At 36.6% G+C, this 20224-nt stretch overlaps 1 protein-coding gene across 8 annotated transcripts in view; it reads right to left on the reverse strand.

The window, feature by feature from the left end:
* The window catches only part of CREM (cAMP responsive element modulator), a 69501-nt gene that overhangs the window by 23980 nt on the left and 25297 nt on the right, over positions 1 to 20224 (reverse strand). For all 8 annotated transcript variants that reach the window (XM_045786374.2, XM_045786383.2, XM_045786377.2 and 5 more), the window contains exons 4-6: positions 9288 to 9434; positions 6169 to 6266; positions 5879 to 6021 (exon numbers count right to left, since the gene is read on the reverse strand). In XM_045786374.2, the coding sequence (XP_045642330.1) occupies positions 5879 to 6021; positions 6169 to 6266; positions 9288 to 9434 (388 nt within the window). The remainder of the gene's footprint in view (positions 1 to 5878; positions 6022 to 6168; positions 6267 to 9287; positions 9435 to 20224) is intronic.

Here is a 20224-nt window from a genome sequence, read left to right on the forward strand (position 1 = left end):
TGGAAAACAAAAGCTACACACACACACACACACACACACACATACACACACACACACACACACATACACACACACAAGATAGCTCTAGGGAAAAACATTTCTACAGATAAGTCTTGTACTTTAACCTAGCTTGTATTTTTTATACCAAAGGCACTTTTGATTTTGGCATTATCAAATGACAGAGGACCTTCCCATTCAAAATGTTACCTCTCATTTGACAATAAACAAGATTTCCCAGTGCTCCAGGATACCAGAATTAGGTCTTGTGTGTGTGTTTATGTGTGTGTATGTGTATTCAAGATTTGAAGAGGAAACTTTTCAGGTTACAAAATATTCAAGGACAGCAAAATATGTGTTTTCAGTAAACACATACCAAGATAAATTAAATAGTGGGAAAAATTAAGATGAAATTAGCTGAATGAGTTTAGTCACATCTTCCATTTTACCTAATTATTTTTAACTTATGGAAATTTGCTAGCAAACATGAAAGTAGAAAGAATTTTGTGTCATCTATTTTCCTTGCCCACACATCCCCAACTTTTTTTTTTTTTTTTTTTTTTTTGGTCTGGGGTATTTCAAAACAAATCCCAGACATTGTAACTAGCTAATCATTTTTAAATAAAATGATTGACCCATACAAAGGCCATTAGTAACCAATGAAGATAAAACACCTTTGTATTTCCTACCAATTTTACTTTGGGGACCTGGGCTCTATCAATGATTTCTTAGACTGACACATGCAACTGAGGCATAAAAGCTTATACGTCTGGCCTCACTGCTGATCACAGTGAAGAGTCCACACTGGTCTATGAAGACTGACTGGGACTCAAACCGAAGTAAAAGTGTTTTTATTTTAGATTATATATACTGATATTCCTCTTTTAAGTAATCTTTAATAACATTAATTTGATAAAATAATCTACATTGAATTAAAATTGAACAGCTAGATTATATAATCAGTTAAATTCTACTTCAATGTCCATTATTAATAGATTCAAGCCTGCAAGTATGCTACTGCTCATAATAATGGTGGGTAGAGGTTAGGCTCTGTTGTCCTAGTTGTTCTGGGAGTTAGCTAACTTTTTTGTGCCTCTAAAGTCTCAGGTAAGCTATTCCCCATAACTAAATAGGTCACTCTTTACCCACAGGTTGAATGCTGGGCACACTGACCTTACATTAAGAGTTTGTCTAGATAGAGTGTAATTCACTAATATACTAAGTATTATTCTACGAAGTTGGTTTTAGTGGTTACACAAATGTCTCCATATACATCCTTATATAGTTGTGGTATTTAGTTTCGAATCAGTATTGATTCAAGTATGGTTTCTCTATCTCCAACTTACCATACATCACAGTAACCAGGCTGAAATCCTATCAACAAGTGTAGGCAATAAATTCTTTAAAAATTCCTAGTTTACAAAACTGTACTTTAAAAATCTGTTACGTTACTCATCGCCATTGAGCACTCCTCTCCTAGAGCTATTAACATCATAGAAGTAAGAAAATATTATGTGTGGGATGAAAATTCGAGAATTTTGGCAAAAAAAATTTTTAATTAAGAAAGCAGTATTTTAAAGTCTTGTATGATCAATAAAGAAAGAAGAGAAAGATAAGGGTGGAAAACTGGGAAAAAAAGTTTATGACTAAATGAGGAAAGAGTAGAATTTATTTAAATTAAGATTTCATCTGACTTTTCATTTGATACTAACATCTTAGTAATCCTAAACCTGTATATATGAGCTAATTCAAACACATAAACATACGTGTTTAATTAAAATTTAAAACCATCTTTATTCCAAATTGCAAAAAAAAAATTCATAAATAAAACTTCACTGAATTAACTTTATAAAAGAACAGCAGACCTTATGCCAGTGAATTCTCAGATTTAAATTTTAAAAAGTGAGCGCGGAACAGAACCTGTGAGTACCAGTGCCTTACAAACCAAGAGGTTCATACAGCTGAAGAGAGACTAAAATAGCCTCTTGCTATAACAAGAATAGCAATACGAAGATTAAAAAGCCAGATTTACATTAAGCAGATACCTTCTATGTTTGCTTTGAAAGTTACCTTGGGAGAATGTAAGCAAAGTCACTACTAAGAATTATAAATGCAACTGCATTTACTTTAGAATGCATACACCTTCCACGAAAATTCCTTTTATGGTGTTTATTCATAGGCATCTCCTGAGAATTCTGAATTCTTTAAATAGCCCACAAAGTTCACACAGATCTCTTTTTATAATGGTGGATTTTGGATTGACCCACTTACCTTTAGCGTATAAGAATTCCAGTAAAGATGAGTTAACAGAGACTCATTCTAACAAGGTTCCTAGTAAAATAAAGTAGGGACAAGCAAAGAGACAAGGGACATTTAGAAAAAAAAAAAAAATCTTGGGTGATAGTCCCTAATTGGTAAGGGAAGAGGTCAGGTGTAGCAGATTGAGGGACCAAAAAAAAAAAAAAAAGACTTTGTCTTTTTAATGAATTTAAGGAATTAAGAAACTGCAATCATTTAAATTTCCTTAGTTACTTTTACTATGTTTATGAAATTCATTCCCATTTAATGCAGATCTTAAATGTCTTACACAACAAGTAACATTCCTTGCTAATTCTGAGATTATCTCAACTGCTATCTTTCAGAAATATTCTCTTGAGACGAAACAGATTTTCTTTGGCCAGAATGACTTAACTGGCCTACAGCAAACCTATCACTAAGACCTGTACTTCCAGTAAAGATTTTGCAAGTGTAGCTGACTTTCTTGGTGTTGCAATAATGAATCCCTGTCTGTTTGGAGTTATTTTTACTACTCTCAGGGAGTAGACTATTCTTTCACTTCTTAGTTTCTGTGATTAAAAAAATAAGTTGAAAAAATAAGGTCAACTTCTGTCAAATAGCTACCTTTTGACTATTAAAAATATAACTGCATATGAGAAAGCCTGAGTATGCTCATTTTTATTTTATTTCTTCAACCTTGACAAAGTCCTTTAGTTTTTTGTTTTTAAGTCCAGCTAGCTCATTATACTAAATTAAAAAAAAAAAATAAGTAATCTAAAATCGTTGGGGGAAAAAAAAAAAAGCAAAGCCTGGGGGAAAGTCATCCATAAATAAAAGTCGAAGAAAGAATTAAACCTACAAAAACACATTTTACAATAAAAGGTTATGAGAGGGTCTCAAAAATAGGTACATGCAAATAACCCAAAATAATCTCCAGAAATTCTAGTAAAATAACCTCCTCTAGTCTAGAAACCAAAGGACACCAGTAATTATTTTGTTTTCTAGATATCCAGGAACAACATTAAAGTGTTAATATCTGTTAAGATTCCTACTAAGAAATCTGATTAATGAAAATGGATCTTATATATGTGTAAATATACATTTACCCTCCAATCAAAGTTAATGTCTTTTAAACACTTTAAATGTTAGTATTCACCTTCCAGAAGAACGAATTATCAATATGAGCAAGTGTCACTAAATGTTTAAGAGATGCGTTTTTAGCAAAGGCAGTTATCACTTTTCATGAAGCAATAAAAAGGGAAATTTCTAGCTGCAGAGAGCACGTATAGAATAATCACAATCATACCTGCCAGCATCATATTGTATGGGTCTAAATTAAGAAACCTCAATACAAGACAGTCCATGACCTCTAATGTGGCAAACAGATAAACATCTAACCTCTAAACTTTTGATTTGCTGTTCTCAACCGTAACTCTTGACTCCACTCCCACCACCCCGCACCCACTGTGATGGCAGTCTTCTGCCAGGCCCCTGCTGCAAGTGTGTGCGTTCAGAGCACAAGAAATACAGCCTTCGTTGCTACCTCGAGGGAAAGTTCTCGTATGAGTCACTGCCTTACATTTCTGTCTTGTGTCAAAAGTACCGTGTCTGTTTTCTACCACTTTTCCCTGTTATTTCTTTTCGTCCACATACTGATGCCAGAGTTTGGCAATTTTAGTATTATTCCCCCTTCAAAGACCCAGAGATGGGAAAACAAAGCTTCTCTATCTGATCCAGATCGTGAATGGCAGGATCCGGAGCGTTCCCCACATCATCTCTAGCTTCAACATTCTCTCAACCCAATGTTTTCACAATTTCAAATTTTCAACTAATAACCTAGGCAAAATAACCTACAGCATCCCCTTCCACATCACTTGTAAAGAGATCACCACTTCTATAAGTTCGTAAGCAGGGTCAAGATATGCCAAAGAAATGTTTAAGATGAAATCATCTTAGATCACCCCCCAAACTTTAAGATGTCTTAGCATTATTTCGTCAGTAATTTCCAACCTTTTCCCTATCACACCACAAATAGGAAATGATAGCATGTGTATAGCCCACTGCTCAAGACCAGACCTGAACAACCAGGAGTTCCCAGCAGTTCCAAGCCCTGCCCAGCCACTCCAGGCACTCAGGCCACCAGGCTCTCACACTCTTGTACCTCTGTGCTGCCCTGCAGAGGGCGCTCACACTCCTGCACCTCCGTGCTGCCCTGCAGGGGGCGCTCACACTCCTGTACCTCTGTGGGGCCCTGCAAGGGGCGCTCACACTCCTGCGCCTCGGTGCTGCCCTGCAGAGACATGCCAGCAGGCAAGCTCTGATTTACACTTCTAAAACCCCCACCATACATTCCCACTGGGCCAGACAAAAAGGTATATGACTCAAGTAATAAAAAAAAATTACAGTGAAACCTCAAGGTCTAACTCTTTATAGAGACAGCGGGGAGTCTCCTTTTCCTAACACTGACTTTGGACATGTCCACTCAGCACCCCATTGAGACTGTGGACAAATTATATCCCAATTCTGCTAGGTATCATGGTAAAAGCTACCTGAAGAACCAGAATTGTCAAATGAGATTAGTTTAATACTGCAAATCTACCACCACCAAAATAAAAAACTCTAAAAAACTAATGACTAAGATCTTCCCATATATTAAAGAGTACCTTTTGCTTTAACAGCCACATCTTAAAGACTCTTGAGAGTTTTTCTAGGTATTACTATTTTTTTAAGGGAAAGCAGAAAACATATCTAAAATCTTACCATCATATTTAAACCAACAAAGTATTTAATACCACACATATTCCATTACTGAAGTAGTTTTTTTTTTAATCTTTTTTCTGTCCTTTTTCTGGCTTTTCTTCCCCCTTTTGCTTTTCTTCCTAGCTCTTGTTTTTTACTAACACATTTTTATGTATATCAAATGTACCTGATTTAAGAAAAAAAATCAGTGCTTTAAGTAGAGCAAAAAGCACAGGATTAACAGCCCATTAAAATGCACAAGACTAAATGCGAACGTATCTGTTTATTTACAGCTTTTGATGTTTAAAATTTCAAATAAAATGATCTGTCCAATTGCTGTAGTTTAAAAAAATAGTTTTTTCCATTCTCTTCTAGAAAAGCTGCAGCACAAATTAACAAAGAGTAGTGAAAACATCATTACATTTAAAACATAATTTAGGAAACATATGTACCTCTTTTAGATTAGTAAGCATAATATGTAATTGTTGGTAACAAAAGCCAACAAGAATGAAATACAGACATTCATATCTTATGTTTGCATGCATCTTATAAAGACAACAAAAAACGTTTTAAATTTTTACCAGACATGAATATAAACATATAAACAGGCAAACCCTCCCTTTATTTACCCCCAATTTTTCTTCTATATTCAGTAAAAATATTTTTACTTTTTCAAAAGTATAGGACAGCTGTCAGTACAAATCTCTCACTTCTTTAACATGTACTTTTCATTCTATGATACACAGTTTAGATATTACGATGCATTTTAAAATGGAACAATTGAATGCCAAACCCAAGTTCCTTCAACGTAACTAGAGAAGACTTAAAGCTAGCACTGTATCATAGCGAATTGCAGCATACATACTGTATTGCCCCGTGCTAGTCTGATATATGCTAGTCGGTACTGCCATGGTAGCGATGTTAGGTGGCGTTCCTTCTTCCTCTGATTTTTCTTCTTCAATCTTGGGAACACCAGGCACATCAGAGGAAAGTTCATTCAGTATTTTTCTAAAACATAATTTGACAACAGAAATAATCAAGACATACGAATGAGATTTAAAACAGAAAATCTATAATGGAAGAATTGGTTTGATACATAATTATTCTCCCTTTTTGGAAAAGGTATCATTACAGTAGGAACCTTAAATAACTTACCTATAAGAGGGTCTTCGTGAAAGGATTTCTCTACGTTTATGAGAATCAATTACACCTTCTGATTCTGCAGACTCCTCTGTCTCTGCAATTGTTGCTACCTATAATACAAAAGTTTCTGAAATGCATCATAAAATATATGCTCTCCTTCATTCAAAAAAAGGTACTTAAGGGTCTATGTGTGCAGCACTAAGCCGGGTGCTGGGAAGTGTCCAGCAACAGAACACACTGAACCCGCACTACTGCAGCTTACACCTGGCTTAGGACGGGGAGCAAAGACACAAAGACACACACATTTCAGTGGTAGAGCAGGTATGTGTAGAAAGGAATGGTTCGGATAATAAACACTACAGAAATGCAAATAAAAGTGGTTGCCATGGCAGGTGAAGCTTCACAGGAAAGGACTACATGTAAGATACCTAAGATTTAAGATCTCTACCCTAAACCTACTCTTAGAAATGCACTGGGGATTAAGTGAGCTAGTGACAGAGGCAGAATAAAGCATCTCGACTTCACTGCCCTCTACACAATACCACAGCCGACGTGAGCCGGTCTTCAAACTAAACATTAAATAGGTTCAAAGAAGCAAACAAGTAAACAAGCCTGATTAAAGTCAGGATTTATAGGACAAGAAGTAGGGTGGGGCTTGATGGTAGTAAGTCTTGAAGGTCAAAATAAGGAATTTCTCCTGAAAAGAAAGATCAGAGTTTTAAGCATGATTTCATTTTTCAAGTTACATAATCACAGGATTTTAAGGAAATGAATCTCTACAATAACATGATAGCTCTCTATACTTTGCCATTATCATTCAGGGCCTAGGGTAGTTCTGAGTTTATAAAACTCACTTTTCTTAATATTACAATTACAGGAGAATTTGATTTGGGCAAAATCAAAAGAACTTGTTTAAATGTCAACAATGCAAGCAGGAACATATACTTCTTAAAGCACACTGATGTACCTAATCTTCACTTACACATATGACCATGCATCTCTGGTCATGGACACCCCACACACAAGCACAGGCACCAATGAATAGAACCTAGAAGCAATGTTGTTGCAATCAACAATCATATATCACTACCAAACATTTATCACTTGACGCTGGGCTTTCACACATCTCTCATATACTCATAACGAACCCCATATGTGAGGTAGGATACTATTGTACCCACTTTAGAAAGGTGAAAGCTGAAGTTCATGCACGCAGATTAAGTGACGACCATTGTTCAGCAAGCAGGAGTTCTAAGACAAGATCCACTGGCACTTACCTCTACAAGATAATTAAATCACCTACTTAACAAAATCCAAAAAGCCTACTGAATATAATACTTTCTTCTACTAGCAGTCAAAAACATCTAGAGCAGAAATATCTGTACCCTAATAAAAGTCCTAATTCAAAAAGGAGAGTGGAAGGATTTTTCTTGCTCTATAATTAGGGTCAGAAAGAGTCAGAAACTCTCGGAATCAAGAGTCATTATGGGAAAAAGAGACAATGCTAAGAATGATTCTTACTCTTTTGAAAAGATACCTGTGCAGCAAAACTAACTAAGCTTTTAATGCATGTGGATTTATTACTTCAAATATCATGTTGCAACCTTATTCTGCAATAAACCATACTCAAATATGCAAGGGACAAGACTGATTATGTGTGCACATCTATGTTTTCCTCACTGATCTTTTTGTCATCAACTATGTTCAGATAATTTCAATATGTAAAGGATAACAACTGACCTAAAAAAGGAACAGAAATAAATTCAATAACCAAGAAAAGTATGCTTTAAAAAATGCATACTTACACCTATCAGAATGGCTAAAATCAATAATAGAAGAAACAACAAATGTTGACAAGGGTGTGGAGAAAAAGGAACCGTGGTGCACTGTTGGTGGGAATACAAGCTGGTGTGGTCACCCCGGAAAACGGTGTGGAGGTCCCTACAATCCAGCAATCACACTACTGGATGTTTACCCAAAGAACATAAAACACTAATTCAAAGGGATACATGCACCTCTATGTTTATAGCAGCATTATTTACAATAGCCAAATTGTGAAAGCAGCCCAAGTGTCCATCAAGTGATGAATGGATAAAGATGTGGTATATATACACAATGGAATATTACTCAACCATAAAAAGAATGAAACCTTGCCATTTGCAACAACATGGATAGAGCTAGGGAGTATAATACTGGTAATCTAAATAAGTCAGTCAGAGAAAGACAAAAACCACGTCACTTCACTCATGTGGAATTTATGAAACAAAAGAAGCAAAGGGAAAAAAAGAGAGAGAGAGAGACAAACCAAGACACAGACTCTTAACTATAGAGAACAACTGCTGGTTACCACAGGGGAGGTAGGTGGGGGGATGGGTGAAATAGATGATGGGGATTAAGGAGGGCACTTGCTGTAATGAGCACCAGGTGATGTATGGAAGTGCTGAATCACTAATTGTACACCTGAAACCGATATTATACTGTATGTTAACTGGAATTAAAATAAAAACTTTAAAAATTCATACTTAATCTACGTCTATTGATGCAAAAAAAAGTTTTAGCTTCAAGAAATGTTAAGGATTTGTGATCAACTCTGATAATAAATTTAAAAACATATATCTGGATCACAACCATAATAACCATGTCTACAAAAACCAAGGTTTTATCTGAGAGGGACCAAGGTGACCATAATATCCCATGTTTCCTACAAGTTGTGGATATTGAATAAAAAATAAACTTCCACCTACTTACTAATGTGAGTATATGAAAACAGTAATCTTTATACGCTGTGTTTATCAGACATCTTCAAAGAGTCCTCAAAATATTTTTAAGTACCACTGGAGAGCTTGGCTAAATAAATCTGAGTTTGAGCACGGAGCAATGACTCAAAGAATTACTCATCTGGCAATTACTCATCCTGTAAATTAAGAGGTAACAACAAAACTGCAACTCTTAAGTCAAATCTATGTATCTATGTAGCAGGGCACAATGCACTTCACATAGGAAAAGGAAATTCCTCCAAATTTCTAATAAAAAGACGAGCATACACAAAAGAAAAGATGATAGATGAATTAATATAAGGAAAAAAAAACCTGAAGAAAGTCAAAGACAAATCACACAGGCAGGAAGCTGACCTGAACAGTTTGTATTTGTGGCGACTGAATAACCGATGGCTGTGGTGTCTGAATCACTCCCTGCACATGTACAGTCTGGCCCGAAGGTAACTGTACGAGAGTTACCGCTGGGGAGCCTCTTCCGGTGCCTGATCCAGCTACAGAAACCTGCAAAAATGATCATCATTGAGGATTAAGGCTGGCCCATTTTCTGTTTTTTTGGTTTTTTTAAAAGAAAGACCATTCACTGTTTATGACTGGCCATTTTGTCCTTTCTTTCTCCCGCTTCTAAGCAATGACAAGCACACTGGGGTACTTACCATTAGGAGGTGGTTACTGTCCTGGAACAGTCATTCTCTGATGTGATAGATATTAAAGAACCCATGCTCCACACTTTCGGTTCCCATGCTTCGATGGCTAAGAATGTTCCAAGCGCAAAGTTCTAAAGCAGTTAAACTACCTCACTACGACCTCACGACTATTAACAGTGAATCCTTATTTAGGCCAGGGTATAAACTACCCTCTCCAACTTCCTGACAGAAATGGGAGACAGAACTTAAATATGGTGAATTATTTTTTAATAAAAGAAACGTTTGAAATAGGATATTCTGGTACTACTCCAGATGCAAGCTCATGCCTTGTCTCTATACTAATGAAAATCACAGTTACTTTTATGCCCCCATAATCACAAAAAAGGCACAGGCCAGAGGAATTCCAGGACTTCTCATGCCCGTAGTGTGTCTGATCCAGAGACAGTGCGTGCCTTCATCTGGGATGTCCCTCTTACAGTTTTCCTCCCCACTACCTCCAGCATCTAGAGAAAGGGCCAAAACCATTGCTTAGTTTGCACAAAGAAATTACAACCATCTCCCAGTACCCCTGAATGCTTTCAACAGAGATCCCTACCAGCAAAACACAGTACTTCCACTGCCCCTCCGCCCGATTAAAAACCTGCCAAGTTTTCTAAATAGTCAACAACTCAATCCTATAGGCAGGCCAGTTGAATCTTAGAAACTTTGCCTCATTTTCCTACTTCACTTACTATTCATTATGACTTACTGAAAGAAGTCAAAGACTTCGGAAATGAAATAAGTGAAATAAGTTACCAGTTTCTCCCATGCATGGCAGAACCACAAGACGTAAAATAAACTTTGAAGGAAGCCTCTGCATAGGGTCTCACTTTAAGAAACACCAATGATTTCCAATCTACTTATACTTTAAAACAGTTATTAAAAACTGGGCTTATAACAAATAATTATAAGACTTTTTTATAAGATCATTTCCTTAGAAAGCAAACTTCTTTGGTAATCCAGAAGTAAAAATCTTTCATTCATGAAAGAGAACCTATGTGATGAGTATCGTACTAGGTGCACTAGGGTAGAAAGTAAAATTGATAAAGCTAACACCTAAGAAACAATAGCACACCAAGCGGTATGGAACAAACTGCTCCATTGTGTAGGCCACGAAAGCCACGGGGGTACAGAACAGAAAGATCAGAATGCGTCTGAACAGTAAGTACAGGCTTTGTGCAGAAGCCACAACTTGAGCTAGGCCTGCATACTAACAGAAAAGGGCAGAGACACCCAACATAAAGCCCAAGGGGCAAGTTCAGCCTACCTGCCCCTGGAGTATTATTGTCTACCTTAGATTTTAGGGGAAAGAAAAAGATTACATCATGGTAGAACAAATACATTTAACAACCAGAAGTTTAAAAAAACCAAAAAACCAAAAAAACAATGGAAGGATTTATTCTAGAAATGACAAAGCAGCATAAAAGATAAATCCATATGAATAATAAAAAGGCATCCACCTCTTTGTGGATCAATTACCAAAAGGTACTCCTTCTGCCACACAAATAATTCTCAAACTTTTTAGTCTCTCAGGACACCTTTACACTCTTAAAAATTACTGATGACTCAAAGAGCTCTTGTTTATGTGATTTATATCCAGTCGGATGCTGTAAACGTCTAACAATCAGTGCTGGGGAACGAAGAACCTTGATTTGAAACGTTTGCTGATTTCCGTAATGCGAAACTCGGGCTATGGCAGATTTCAAGTTGCCAACAGAGGACACTGAACACAAAGTTGGAAAAAGATGCAGGCAATTGGCTCTCACAAGCCAGCTCCAGCATACCACTGGTTGTATGTATCAATATTAACCATATTAGAAATTAAAACTGAAAAATTGTTATACCTTAAAAAGTAATTCCAATACATGCCAACATAAATAGCGTTTTATTAAAAATAATTACATTCTCCAAAACAAAAAAATTAGTAACCAGAGTATCAATGTTTTATTTTTTTTTACAAATTCTTTTAATGTCTGGTTTAATTGAAATCAGCTAAATTCTCATACCTACTTGTGCACTGTATCTGTTGAAATATTTTAGTTGATACATGAAGAAAATCTGGACCTCACACGGATATACCATTGGAAAATGAAGAGTATTATAACAGCTCCTTCCAAAAACCACTGATATTATTCTTTGTTACTACACCAAAATTCAACACATGGCTGTTTCATAAAGATCAGCTGCAACATGGAATCTGAAACCGTATCAGTTATATTAAAATCCATTGACAATCCTGCACTTTGAACGGATCCCATGCATGATTCTGTAACATCATTCAGTAGTTATTTGGAAAATATCGGCTCACTGAATTAAGCAGGTTTCCCAAATGCTGACATATTTCATGATACTTTATCAGAAAACCTCGTTCATTAAAATCAACATCAATCTCATCAGAACACTATAAATAGTGAAAAGCTATCAAGCTCACAATGGCAGATACAGGATTTCCAAAATTCAAAACTTCTCCCTAAAAGCTTGAACTTTATCACAGACAATAAACACTGTCAATTGTTTTCCTTGAAGTGACAAGCTTACTTCATTTGCTTTTAAGAAACTGTTTTCCAAATGCTCAAGTTTGAAGAGCCATAGTTTGGCTATTGGCTATTCTTTTAGAGAAAACTGATGTCCTGTGGAAAAAACCCCAGCTAGTTCATTTCACCACTCAAACAATTACACAAATGTTTTCCTTCAGGAACACCATCAGTCTTTACTACACAGCAGAAACGCTTTCAGTAAACATACCAATTTCATAACACAGAATATTAAAACAACATGTACTCAAGGGTCAAGGTTTGATACAATTGGTAATATTTACTGCTTCATCAGGGTATTTTATATGAAACTGACCTTTTTCTTTTTTCTTAAAATATTATTTATTTATTTATTTGACAGAGACAGCCAGCGAGAGAGGAAACACAAGCAGGGGGAGTGGGAAAGGAAGAAGCAGGCTCCCAGTGGAGGAGCCCGACATGGGGCTCGATCCCAGAACGCCGGGATCACGCCCTGAGCCGAAGGCAGACGCCCAACGACTGCGCCACCCAGGCGCCCCGCGACTTTTTTTTCTTTTTAACTGCAAATGAATGGCAGTGAAGAATACAATGATTACTGGTATAGTTTGATGCCACTGACTTGATTCATGCTAAGGCACCAATAGCTTTACTCCCACCCTCTCCTGTTTTTATACCATCAGTGTAAATATCATTACAGAGAAAAAGGAAAATAAATCTTAGCATGATTATGAAAACAGTCCTCCCAAACCTCCTGAAGGTCTCCTCAGAGTCTCCCCGAGGGTTCTGCACACATTTTGAAAACTGCTGCTCTATCCCAATGTAGCCCTTAGGCCCCGGCTCACAGCGTAAAGAACTGAGCATTGAAGCAGGCTGTGATTTCGACTACAGCACAGCAGCACAGCCAGAACCACCATACCCACACCCCTGAGAGAGTCCGTGAGTCAGAGACTGCGTGAAATAGAACATGAATTATACCCAAGAGTACTACAGGCATTACAGACTGCGCCTGTGGATTGAGATGCTGGACCGTGCCCACATTCATCTTCTGTGGGGAAATACCCCAGCTTTAAAGACATTAGATATTCTAAAGAACTGAACAACTCAAGAAAGATCTGTGAGGTCTTGGTAAATACAAATCATGCTTTAAGTTGCTTTAATGACCTTTCAAGTATAATTTTCAAGATTTTAAATTATTAAATAATCACTCTATCAAAATGGCTTAGTGTTGAGGATACCTGCTGTGGAAAAGGAGCTGTAGCCACTAATACAAAACTGTACTCCTAGAATTCTGGAGGTAAGTTATAGGAATTCTATAACTACAATGAAATTTCTCTATGTCCAAACTCTGGACAGTGCAAAAGCTCATGAGACAACGCTTTGTTAAACTGTGGAAATACAGGCTGAGACCCTGCACAAGTGACATACTTTAGAGAATTCAGATGTATCCTTAAAAACAAAAAACCCTTAGATCTAGAGACATTCTATATTCAGACATTCTATTCTCGCTGGTTTTGCCAAAACTGGTGACTAGTAATAAGCCTATCACTGTACTGGTAGAGTTAACAGGCTAAACTTTACTGTTGCTCATTTAAAAAAAAAAAAATTCATGTGGCTCCCTACCTTTATCATCTCAGTATTATTATTATACTGAGCACACGGGCCGCAACGGGATCTCCAGCATCCTTGAAGTATGGTGTTGTACACAGATGGCATAGAAGGAACACTGGCAATGATTCAAGAACGTGCATGGAGGCTCCAAAGCCAAAAGTGGGTAAAGAAAGAAGCATCTTTTTGTTTTGTGTAAGGTGGTAGATTCAGTTTTAGGTAGGCTAGATTGAAAGCAATGGTAGGGTAACTAGGTGGAAATGTTAATAAGGAGAATTATTTGACTGATGCTTTAGAGCTAGAAAACAAAGATCTGAGAAATACTAAGAGCAATCTATTAAGAGTATTATAATTACTTTATTCCTAATGTGCAAACAGAATTCTAAAGAAGCTCTGGAAAAAGAAGAGAACAATTTTTCCTAAAAGACACTAGAACAGGGACACAAACGTCAGTTCATCTTAACTAAAATATGCATACTACAGGCAGAAATAAAGAAATATTTCTTATAAACATCAAATAGTCATTCCAAGACTTAATATGCAAAAAAATATCACAAAAATAGGTTACACTTATGAATTAACTCATTCTTTTATTCTCTCAACAAATATGTATCAGGAGCCTGCTGTGTGGACCAGTCTAGACAATAGGGACATAGCAGTGAACAAGAAAAGTTTCTGCTCTCTTCAATCAGAAAGAGACAAAAAATAGATGAAGACAAATACATCATTTTTGGTGGTGCTAAATTCTTAAAGGAAAAATGACGCAGTGTAGGGATCAGAGAGTTACAAGGCAGGGTAGTGTGGAAGGCTAATCGAGATACACCTGTTGTGGAAAGCTTCTCAGGGGAGGAAATGCTTGCATAAAAAGCACAACTGAAGAGAGGGAGAAGGCCATAGGAAGATCTGGGAGTATATTCATCACTTTCCAACAATCACGTAGGCAGCTGCTCAAAAAACAAAAAAAATTTTCATAATTTTTATACCTCTTTTTATGAGGCTCTACAAGCGTGTAGAATGAACTCGTAGTAGACATAATTTACCTTTTCTTCCAGATCCCCTGAATAATCCTCGTCTACAGGATGCCTGAAACATAGATTATGCTGATGCCACCACATCCACCAACAACCCCAGTATAGATACTAGTTAATCTGAAGTTATGATGATGCAACTGACAGCCTTACTTGGCTTTGCAATAAGAAAAAAAAAACCCTTATAATGACACCTGTAACTGGGAAAACCTCACAATGTTGTAACACAGCACTTGATTCGCACCTAGTAGACCACCTCCAATCCGTAGCTAGGTTCCTTTATGATGGGGTTTATGATGTCACAGCACAGTGGCAAATGTCACAGAGCTACTGGGCCTGCATTCAAGACAGTTAATAAAGGATGAAAAAAAATGTGAATTCACAATATAGCAGATTTCACTATCAATTCCGCTCCTGAGAAATAAAATCTATACCTTACCTATGTTAATTTTAAGGACTAAAATTAAAATCCACTAATACTCTAAGCAAGAAGTTGGAAAACTATCTTGATTTCTGTGTATTAAGACAAGATTCTTTTTTTTTTTTTTAAGATTTATTTATTTATTTATTTGACAGAGACAGCCAGCGAGAGAGGGAACACAAGCAGGGGGAGTGGGAGAGGAAGAAGCAGGCTCCCAGCGGAGGAGCCTGATGTGGGGCTCGATCCCGGAACGCCGGGATCACGTCCTGAGCCGAAGGCAGACACCCAACGACTGCGCCACCCAGGTGCCCCCTAAGACAAGATTTTTAAAAGAGTCTGTTTCTTCTGTGAGAAAAAAAAAGTGTTTACAGAATATTTCAAATATTTTAAGGTGAAAACAGGAAAATAATGACAGTGAACACTTGAATAAAGATGCAAAATATTTCATTTTATTTTTTTAAAGTTGTGCTTAATTGCACTAAATGAAGACAACACAAAATGAAAAACATAGAGTTGGTCTCATTTTAGTGTCTTTGTTTCCCATTGAGTTTTTTTAAGTGTGGCTAACATTGCAAAATTCAGTGCAGTTAAATTTTACTTAATTTTATGGGCGTCTGGGTGGCTCAGTCGGTTAAGCGTCTGCCTTGGGGTCAGGTAGGTCATGATCCCAGGGTCCTGGGATAGAGCGCCACATCAGGCACCCCACTCAGTGGGGAGTCTGCTACTCCCCCTCTCTCTCCCTCTTCTCCTCCTCCTGCTCATGCTCTCTAGCTCTCTCTCAAATGAATAAATTAAATTTAAAAATATTTTTTTTACCTAATTTTACCTTGAGAATTTCAGTTGAAAATATTTATTAATAACAGAGTTAGCCACATAAAACTCATATTTTTATACCTGTGTTAAAATTCTAAAGAGAACTATACGGGAATGCTGTTGCCTCACATGCTTTTTGTACGTGTAGAGCACAAACAGATACTGTCTGAAATCTATAACCTAAATAAAATGAGAAGGGGGAAGTGGATCACTGTTTCTGGTATTGTAAATATAAATGGCTGAACAGTAAATGTTTTTAAAAAACTTCTCTTGTGGGGCGCCCGGGTGGCTCAGTTGGTTAAGTGTCTGCCTTCAGCTCAGGTCATGATCCCGGGGTACGAGGATTGAGCCTCACATCGGGCTGCCTGCTCCTCAGAGTGTCTGCTTCTCCCCCTCCCTCTGCTCCTCCCCTCACTCATGCTCCGCTCTCAATCTCTAATAAATAAAAGCTTTAAAAAAATTCTCCTTGAAAGCAAAACAAATATCAAAATTAAATCATTCTTAATTATACAGTCTATTTTCATTATATTTCCAATAAGCAGTGATGATCTTTTGAGGACAAATTAAAATTAGGGGTTCTTCATCCTTTGAAAAACAATGCTCTGGCTGATTTGTTTTTCCTACCCAATCTGTAGAGTATCTTTAGTTTCCTATTTGTAGCAGTTGGAACATCATTTTATATTCTAACCAATATGTGTTTCATTTATCATAATAGATATATATTTTTTAAAGATTTTATTCATTTATTTGACAGAGAGAGAGACAGCCAGCGAGAGAGGGAACACAAGCAGGGAGAGTGGGAGAGGAAGAAGCAGGCTCACAGTGGAGGAGCCTGATGTGGGACTTGATCCCATAACGCCGGGATCACGGCCTGAGCCAGCGGCAGACGCTTAACGACTGAGCCACCCAGGCGCCCCCATTTATCATAATATATTTTTAAAGTACTATGAAAATGAATATTATCTTTGTAGATATGTAAAATTCTTTTAACTCCAGAACTTTTAAATATCACTCCTGTACTTGGTTTCAGTAAGGCTGACACTAAAATTGGTCGTAATTACTAGCCAGATGCAAGTAATAAGCACGCATAATGAAGTTGCAGTGAGATTCTAAGCCCAAAAGGGCGTATATCCAGCAGATTTCTTATAAGAACAAACAGTAAATATTAAAACTACTCTTAACAATCATATAGATCATTTCTAATAATCAATAAGAAATGTATATGCCAAAAGCCAGGAACCACAAAATGAATGCCCAAAACCACTTATTAGCCAAGCTTCATGTTAATCTTTATTTCCGAGCAAAAAACTCTATATAAGAATGTCTATGAAGCTAACTTCAATTCACTTGAATTATTTTATTTCTTCTACCAATAACTTTGTGTAAGTCCTAGAGAGTACTGAGCTGGCAAAAACAAAAATCAGAAAACAAACAAAAACACCTAAAAACCTTAAGAATTACAATAATAGGGGCACCTGGCTGGCTCATGTGGAAGAATGTGTGACTTTCGATCTTGGGGTCATGGATTTGAGGCTTACACTGGGTACAGAAATTACTTAAAAGATAAATAAGTAAACTTCTTATAAAATGGTTATAGTAAATAAAATGTGGTATATACATACAAAGGAAAATTATTCACCCTTACAAAGGAAAAAAATCCTACCATGGACTATGACATGGACAAATCTTGAGGTCATTATGCTAAGTGAAATAAGCCAGTCACAAAAAGACAGATACTGATGCATCGCCTTATATGAAGTATCTAGAAGTAGTTAAGTTCACAGAAACAGAAGGTAGAATGGTAGTTAGCAGGGCTGAAGGCAAGGGTAATAAGAAAGTTTTTGTTTAATGGATATAGAGCTTTAGATTCGCAAGAGGAAAATGTTCTGGAGATCTGTTTCACAACAACGTATTATTAACACCACCCAACTGTACACTTAAACCTGTTAAGACTGTAGATTTTATGTATTTTTTTACCACAAACAAAAAATAGCAATAACTATGGCCCCATATTTGGTGGATATAATAATTAACTGACTTGTCAGGAAAACACTCAATAAATTGATTTTATCAAAGGCAATGGGACTGATTTCTTCATTATCTTATAAAACATAAGTCTAAAGCTCTGGGTGCTCTCATAGTCTTGGCCCCAGAGTGATGGTTCAACACATAGAATGGTAACTGATGCCAGAAATTATATGGAAACAACTACTAATACATCAAAATGGATAAAATTTAAATTTTCTATGCTCTTCACATACCCCAGATCAGAAGCTGAGTTGGGATCTAAATATGGAACTATCTTAATCTGCCACTGAATAATGAAGGCGTAACAGTATATGTATATGTACATATATACACACATATATACACACTATATATACATATGTACATATACAGTGCTCTACAGAAACAATATATAACATACTTATTATTATTGTCAATTATGATGGAATTTCCAAGGTAATGCCCTCTATATGGTCTGGTTCCACACTGAGTACCCTATGCATTATAAGTAATAAAGAGTAGAGTGCTTAATTAAATCTAAAGCCAGATCTCCTGGGTTCTAATTTCGGCCTTGCCTCTCACTAGCTGTGTGACCGACAAGTTATTCATTCAGTCTCTCTGTACCTTATTTTCCACAACTGCTAAGGAGAAAGCAAGCAGTACCTATCTACAGAGTTGTTGTGAGGACAGAGTCAAAGTGGCTGGCACATACTGAGTATTCAATACTCACTTTTGTTATTTTTATCATTGTTGCATTTAAGTAATTTAGTCAAGAATTTGGAATTTAAACAATTTACATGTATTAATCCTTTGATTTGGAAAGGTTAAAATACTTTTTAAAGTCTTCCTCAAAATTCAGGTGGGGAAAGAAGAATCAAGGATTCACAAAAAACTAAGTCAAAATCTGAATCAGTAACAAAACATGGCTAGACTAAACTGCATCCTTAAGTTTTTTCAGTTTCAGCCCAAAGGTCAGAGTTCATACACAGGCAAGTCTGAGAATTTTGCTCCTAAAAAAGCATTATAATGAAACTCGGTCTTAACGTGACATCTAAAATCTAGTAATAAATTATATTTTAGATTTTTGGAGCCAAAATGGCATAAAGAAACTCTTGCAATGTTTTAAAATCCCTTTAAAAGAAATCCAAAGTACAAAAATTTAGGAGCATAAAATACACCATTTAAAATAAGTTCATAGTATCATATCAGAATGTTGCTTATAAAAGAACTACGAAATTTTTTTTAAATATTTTATTTTTTTATTTATTCGTGTAAGACAGAGAGAGAGGGAGGCAGAGGGAGAAGCAGGCTCCCCGCAGAGCAGGCAGCCGATGTGGGATTCTATCCTAGGATCCTGGTATCACGACCTGAGCCAAGACAGACGCTTAACCAACTGAGCCACCCAGGCACCCATATCTTTCTTTTTCTATACCCTCTGGAGGTCTATTTAAGCAAAATAAGTAGATTTATATTACTTTCAAATGAATTCCTAAAACAACATATTTTTAAACCAGCATAAGCCACTTCATCTTAAAGCCTAATTTCAACCACTGGCCTAACTGCTACATTCTACCCATTTGAGGCCAGTTAGTAGAATGATAAAAGCAAACAATTACTGCACATTGACCTTGTGCCAAGCACTGTACTTGCACTTCACACATCATCTCCTTTATCTTAATCTATGAGGATCGAAGAATTCAGTTTATTAAGTATTAACTTAAAGCTATACATAAATATTAGGAAAATAATTTTGAGGGGACCAGGGTGGCTCAGTCGGTTGAGTGACTGACTCTTGATTTTGGCTCGGGTCATGATCTCAGGGTCGTGGGATTGGGTCCCACGTCAGGCTCCGTGCTCAGCAGGGAGTCTGCTTGGGGTTCTCTCTTTCCCTCTACCTCTGCTCCCCCCCCCACTGCATTCTCTTTCTCTAAAATAAATAAATATTAAAAAAAAAAATTTTGTCCTTAGTGTTAAAATATAGTACAAAAAATACTTTGCACCACTACTTTCAAGTAAACAAACTACATTTAATTCAAACTGTGTATATGTATGTTTACATTAAGACTCTTTTTCCTTATACCAAGTACAAAGTAGTAAACAAGCCCTTAAAAAAGGGAAAACCAAAAAGTTCTAATAAGGACCTAAGGAGACCAGCTTATACAAGCAATACCTATCATAGTGTATTAACATATCTGATATCAAATATATAACCATTATTTTT

Source organism: Ursus americanus, chromosome 31 (assembly GCF_024610735.1).
Source record: "Ursus americanus isolate L20-20 chromosome 31, mUrsAme1.1.p, whole genome shotgun sequence".
Lineage (NCBI taxonomy): Eukaryota > Metazoa > Chordata > Mammalia > Carnivora > Ursidae > Ursus > Ursus americanus.